This window comes from Vigna unguiculata, chromosome 4, assembly GCF_037176805.1.
Source record: "Vigna unguiculata cultivar grain cowpea cultivar isolate G323 ecotype 2 chromosome 4, ASM3717680v1, whole genome shotgun sequence".
NCBI classification, from domain to species: Eukaryota; Viridiplantae; Streptophyta; class Magnoliopsida; order Fabales; family Fabaceae; genus Vigna; species Vigna unguiculata.
Genome location: NC_140795.1, coordinates 39,950,931 through 39,957,771, shown reverse-complemented (window position 1 = coordinate 39,957,771; position 6,841 = coordinate 39,950,931). Strand labels below are relative to the sequence as shown.

General features: G+C 33.0%; 1 protein-coding gene across 1 annotated transcript; it reads right to left on the bottom strand.

The window, feature by feature from the left end:
- Window positions 1–354: 354 nt before the first annotated feature.
- LOC114182588 (trihelix transcription factor GT-2-like) lies at window positions 355–3,298 on the bottom strand. The gene is made up of 2 exons (XM_028069484.2): window positions 2,906–3,298; window positions 355–2,139 (listed from the first exon to the last, which is right to left on the bottom strand). Exons 1-2 carry the CDS (start codon window positions 3,202–3,204, stop codon window positions 621–623), a joined length of 1,818 nt encoding a protein of 605 aa, XP_027925285.2. The 5' UTR covers window positions 3,205–3,298; the 3' UTR covers window positions 355–620.
- Window positions 3,299–6,841: the final 3,543 nt, after the last annotated feature.

Genomic DNA, 6,841 nt, shown 5'->3' with positions numbered 1-6,841 from the left:
AAAAAATATAGGGTAATATAGGAAACTTAAGAAGAAGAAAAGGGTTAGTGGAAAAAGATGTAAATGAAAGAATTTAAAAAAGAAAGCATTATTGATAATTTATCAATCCAAAACCACATTGCACACACCCACTAGAGTTGCTTTGCTGGCCCATGTGGGTGTTTTTGAGTTAAATCTCTGAATCTAGTTCATGGCGGCAGAACTCTGACCCACTACCCCAATCATCACCTTTTATGATACCCCATGCTCACCAAAAGTCTCTCAGATAGGGTATGTTATGTGAAGCCACTGATGCCCCATGCCTTTAGATCCTCATGGTTCATGATTAAAGAATTGAATTTTCTGGCACAGGTGTTTCTGTCATGCTTTTAATATCAACAAATCTATCACAATTTCTGTTTCTTATCAGTAACATGTTACAACCCCATCACAAAAATTTAAATTGAATCACTATACCCAAGAATTGTTTCCTCAATAAGTAATCACATTTTCAAGTTTGAAAAAAAATGATAAAAAAAAAATAAAGGCTATAAGAAAAAGTAAATTGAACAAACACTTAATATTTCTTCATTCAGAAAATTCCTTATCTTGTCTCCTTCAACTGTGTCCACTGAAGCAGTTTAATCATTTGTCCCAGTCTCACACGCTTCATCTTCCACACCATCTTCATCTTCTTCAACAACAACGTGATCATCATCATCATCATCATCATCGTCGTCACCACCGTTTTCTTCTTCTTTTTCTTGATATTCTTCGCTAGAGTTCTTCTCCATACCCTCTTCCGAGTGAGGTGGAGGCCTCCATTGCTGCTCCGGTTGCACCATCAATGGCTCCATCATCATCATCTCGTTCGGCTTCATGTTCTGGAACACGCCAAAGGGGTTCTGGGATAAGCTCTTTTCCTTGTATATAGCATCAAGCTCGTGAAAATAAGGACATGTTTTGCTATTTTCACGCCTCTCTTTGTTGTTCTCCCTCACTTTTTTGAAGTACTTGTTGATGTTCTCCCACTTTTCCTTGCATCTCTTTGCACTCCGGCTATAACCAAGCCTCTGCATTGCGATCGATATATCTTCCCACAACGGAGCTTTTGGTCCATTTTCTTGATACTTAGTGTCAAGACTCGTCCTCAACCTTATCAAAGCGTGAACTTCAGCCTTTGGCCATCTAGAAGAAGAAGAACTCGCGGGAGAAGTAGTGACAGTAATGGTGCTAGTACTTGTAGCACTGTGGTGACCATTATTCAATTTCTTGATCTCAAAATTATTGTTCAGTGTTGGAGGCTGTGATTGTAGCGTCGTTGTTTGATTTTGTTGTTCTGGTGGCTGTGCTTGAACATGTTGTGTGGTGTTTTGCTGGCCATACATCTTCTGCAATAATGCAATAACTGCAGCATCTTTGGCTGCTGCTGTTGATCTTTCCTGAACAAGAATCTCATGTTCCCTGTTCATCCTTGCCATTTCTTGCATCCTCCAATTGTCTTGTTGTGCCACTCTTTCCCTCTCTCGTTTGTCCATGGCTTCCAAGAACTTCATCTGCATTTCCTCTTGTTTCAAGAGGACCTTCCTAGTGAGCCTCCTGAAGTAGTCCTTCCACTTTCTCTTCCTCCGGTACCTCTCTTCCAAGTCTTCATCAGAAGCTGTGGAAGAAGAGGTGGAGGTGGTGGTGGTGGTGGTGGTTGAGAAAGGGGTGTTCATGTTTGGCAAAGAATATGTGACATTGTCGTTGTTGGTATTGTTGGTGTTGGTGGCGGTGGTTTGTGGTGGTGATGTGTCTCTACGGTTGGTTGTGGATACTGTGGTGGTGTCGGTATTGGGTTGTGGTGAAGGAGAAATGTGTGTAGGGTTTGTGGAAGGAAAAGGTGTGACATAAGAGATAACGTTGTTGTTACCATGATCACTTTGTCTAGCTGGCAACGTTAGTGTGTTTGTTGTTGCCAAAGTAGGTTGTGGTTTTGATGGGTAAGAGATCGTGAACTGGTGATTCTCAAGGGCTTGTAATTGATCAAAGAATTTATAGGTTTTTCCATGTGATTTCCCACTTTTGTTCTCTTTCGTTCTCTTGTTGTACTTGTACACGTTCTCAAACTTTTCCTTGCACTTCTTTGCACTTCGATGATATCCAAGCCCTGCCAGTTTTCTGCGCGCATTCATTTATGCATAAAATTGGAGACAGATGTGTAGAAAGAGAAAGAAAAATCAAAATTCAACATTATCCAATACAAAAATAAAAATACTTGAGATAAATAAAATCATATATAAATAAAAAAATAACGAACTAATGCTTTCAAATAAACAAGGTAGAATCTCAGACAACGAAATGTACTTGCCTCGATGTACTAAACTAACAACAGAAGAGATGGTTTAATATTTCCTAAAGAATCTAACAAATAAGACAAAAGAAACTAAACAAAGATTGAAACGATGAACCTAATTGAATGAAGAGTGGCCTTAAAGGTAGAGAAAGTCACAGGATGATTCATTTCAAACACGGATCCATTTTTTACACATGTCTTTATCTTTAAACAAAAACTGAAACTTAGATATGAAAAACTGAGGTAAATTATGCAGACCAAGTTCATATAGAGAGAGTATTTACTATCTCACTGATACTGAGATACAATTTGGTGCATGAAATAAAATAAAAACAAAGTTTTGGAATAAAGGGAAGTGATATTTAATTGATTGAACTACCAATTGAAAACCAATTCAGAGATCTGCATGCATGATCCGGAGGGAGATATTGAACTTTACAGTCTCTTCAGAAGCAATGAAAGAAAGAATGAAGTGACTTGAAAAAGCAAAAAATGAAAGAGATGAATAGAGAGAAAAGATGTATTGAAATTTGAGTTATATATTTATATAAATATAAAAAGTATATATTTATTATATATAGTTTTATCTACCTTGAAACTTCTTCCCATAGTGGACCTTTAAGACTTGAATCACGAAACACTGCATCCATATCCGACCTTATCTTCAAGAGAGCCAAAGTTTCTTGGCGGGGCCACCGGTTCCCTCCAAAGCTCATCTTATTACCTTCATTTCCTTCACCTGAATTTGCATCCACATCCACCCCAATCATCTCATCATCACCACCGTCGTCCTCGCCGCCGTGAGCAGCTCCTTCCGCCGCCGCCGCCACCGCCATCTCGGGCTCGCTATGGGAGGAGATCTCCAACACACTTGAGTCTCCTAGCTGCATATAGCTACACAGATATTGTGTCCCTATGCAATTACAGCTAGAGCAAAAAAAATGAATAATAGAAGACAGGGTGAATACTATATAAGGGTTTTTATGAGTATGGGATGCTTCAGGTTATTATATATTTTTTTATTTTGTGGAGTTTAATTTATTTCTATTTCATAGCAGAGAAAAAAAAAATGGACTTTAATTAAGGTGAAGCAACTTTCATTCCATGTGATGTACATGGGTGCTGTTTATCTTTTTAATTTTATTATGAGTTTAATTAATATACACCTGTGAAATGCTTTAAAACAGATATTTGATGAATTGTATCACTTGGTTAATATGATAAGAAAAGTAATTTGTTATTATATGTTTAATAAAATTAAATTTTCGGACAATATATATATAATATAATAAATAAATTAAACTCTTTCATTATTAGGGCATGGAATCTTCACTTTTTTTTTATTGGGTTGAAAATAAAAACGACAGAAAAGTCGCTTTGGTTCTCGTATCTGTGTGTCACACGTAAGTGCCAGGAAAAGAAAAAATGAAGGTAATAAAGTATGAGATATTATATATATGATTATAGGAAAAAAAAATATCAGAAACGTAAAAGATTTTTAATTTTTAATTTTTGGTTTTTGCGATAAATATTTTGGAAAAAGAAGATTAACAGTTGTAGTGGGAAATAGACCACAGAAGCGACGATGGAGATAATAAGTGGCCCATTGTTGTAGGTCAGCTTTTGCGTTTGGGGATTTTGGATTTCAGTGGCCGTTTTCACAAATGCCGTTATGGAATTACTAATTTGCCCCTAGGGTTGATATCAATTATCATTGCCTTCTAATAAATTCGTGGAACTCATTCTATCAAGGGAACTCATATAGTTAGACTTTTCCAATATGTGTGACCATGGAAAACATTTTTTTTTTTAATCCTTCAAAATTTTATTTAACATTTTTAAATATTAACCGATTCTTCAAAAATTAGTTAAAATATATAGTAGTAAAAGTTAAGTATATGGTGAGTATGAAATGGTGTAATGTAAGCACATATATATACTTTGGATAATAAATTGGAGGAAACTAGGGTGATAATGCGACCACGTGGTGTGAGAAAGTAGAGTTTGAAGCTTGGTTATGAAAAATAATAATTTGAACCTAATTTGTTGATAATGATGAATTAATGGTTTTTTTGTTAGATATAGGTCACTATGCATAGGCAAAGTCTATTTATGAAATGGAAGTAACCGGTGACAAATTCAGTTATATTCGACCTAACATAATAAATAGAATGAATATTTTGATGGCTAACAACCTTCTAAGGCTTTATGATGACCAATTATTTGAATTTTTATTAGGGACCATTTTGCAATAGTGTGGGTAATGAAGTGACTTGCCGATGAATAACATGCTAGTACAAGTTACAAAGAGTTATTGAGTCGGTTTTTCTGTTTTATTTTTCTCGATGTAAATATCAAATAATTTTCCAATTACATGTGGAAGAGGAGAAAGTGATAAAGTTGCCTTTCGTTTTTCTTATTTTGTACTCTGAATTCAAGAATTCCATTAATTTTTAGTGACCCCACAACGTGCTTCAACGTGACGGACTTTATCAACCAATAATATTATTATTGTATATATGCCCTTTACCAGAGAAAAAGAACACAACATGGCTTTGGGATTTTATTTTAGCTGAGTTTAATTTTTCTTACTTTTTATATGATTCACATGACTTGATTTTCTTTTTCTTTTTCTTTTTTGTCTCGTTTAATTAACCTCAATAATTATCCGGGTTTATATGTGATTCATATAAAAAAGTTGGAGATTATTTTGTAGTTATCTATTCTGACAAAAAGAGAGTTACTGATTAGGGAGATATTTTTAGAGGAATGAGTTTTCAATTCATATTGAAAATATTTCGAAATTTTCAAAGATTGGTATGAGATTGTTTTCGGTTTATAAGAGCGATGGATGGTTGGCTCCTGCCAGTTCATTTACTCCCCTTTTCTATGGTCAAAATATAAACACAAATTTTGGTGTGCTTTTAATATTATGTTTTAATTAAAATTACTTTTGCCTGTAATCGTACTTATATACTTATGATAGCACATAAATCTGAAAATGTGGATATTGACTCAATTATTGACTTTAACGAGAATTATTTGTTTTACTAGGATATAATTATAAGTATAGATAATATACGGAATGAGAATAGTATCCCTATATTTGTAACATATTTGTTTTTGTTTTAAATTGCAAAAACATCATAATTTATTAAGTATTAATTGATATAACTATAAATATAGATATTCAAGTTCATTAGGATATTTAAGGCACTTTTTCTATCAAGACAACATAAATTACATTTTTTTTTCTTTGTGATATTTTTTTTTCAAATGGTGTATTGTATTTCAAGAAATTCAAATCTAAATTCATCGAATTAAATCATTTTTAAGGCACACGCTTCATCGTTTAGACTCATCTTTATTATTTTGATTTGCTTATTTTGTTCTTAAATATGACTATTTGTAAACACAAAACAATGACTATGTAAATTCTTAAATATTCACATTCCAAAGATCTACCAAGAATTGAATCTTCCATTCATGAGTAAACACAGAATTATGAATTCAATTTGTGCAAAACGAACACATAATTTAATTCAATATGTAATTCAATTTTCAGCGAACAATCGATTACAACTTAATAACAATGTAATTTGAACATTTAGAACCATAAAACGCCAAAAATTTGTAACATAATAGAAGAAAATAATATTAAATAAAACATTAAATACTTTAATATAAACAAACAAACATAGAATAGTATACTAGATAACCTATTATAGTTATCCAAATACACAGAAGTATACGTGATAACTACGGGCATAAAACAACCCTAAGAGTAGATTGGGAACATAAACAGCAGAGTTTTTTAAAAAGATGTTAAAAACAATTTATAACCTCTAATCTAAACAACAGCCTCTCCCTCCACCTGATCAGGATCAATAAAAAGTCTCCTCATCTGCTCACTCCAAATTATAGTGATCATAACAAAAGAAAAGACAAACAAGAAAACTGAGACAAAAAGAAAAGGGAAAGTGAATAAATTTAAATTAACAAATACTAATCAAGTCATTGTAACACAAATAACATGTAATACCAAACATAGTAGACACTCTCACTCAATTATCTGGATACATGTAATGAAATCAGATTCACTAGAAACTTGCACTTGTAGTGGCCTCTACTGTTATACAAAGTCATTGCCAATAGGTTTTTCTGTTGGAAATATTTTATTATAATTTAAAAAATAATGGTTAAAATACTCCGTTGGTCCTCATTTTTGTACCAAAATCTCAATTTGGTCGTTATATTTTTATTAGTCTCAATTAGGTCCACATTTTTTTAAATTAGTAACATTATATAAAAGTAAAATTTGGTCTAAATTTGAAGTGCATGAAATTGAAAATTTTAAAAAACAATTGAGACTGAAATCAAATCAAAGTAACAAATATGAGGACCAAACTGAGATTCATACAATAATTTGACATGTGTCACCATATTAGATTGACACGTGTCACCATATTAGATTGACACGTGGCATAAATATTTTTATTAAAAAAAATTCAAAAAAAATTAAAATTC

Bases quoted from the DNA above. Each gene is read 5' to 3' on its own strand.
- LOC114182588 (XM_028069484.2), bottom strand. From the start codon at position 3,204: ATGCAGCTAGGAGACTCAAGTGTGTTGGAGATCTCCTCCCATAGCGAG. The intron at 2,140-2,905 runs GTAGATAAAACT...GAATGCGCGCAG, and splicing joins CTATGGGAAGAAGTTTCAAG to AAAACTGGCAGGGCTTGGAT.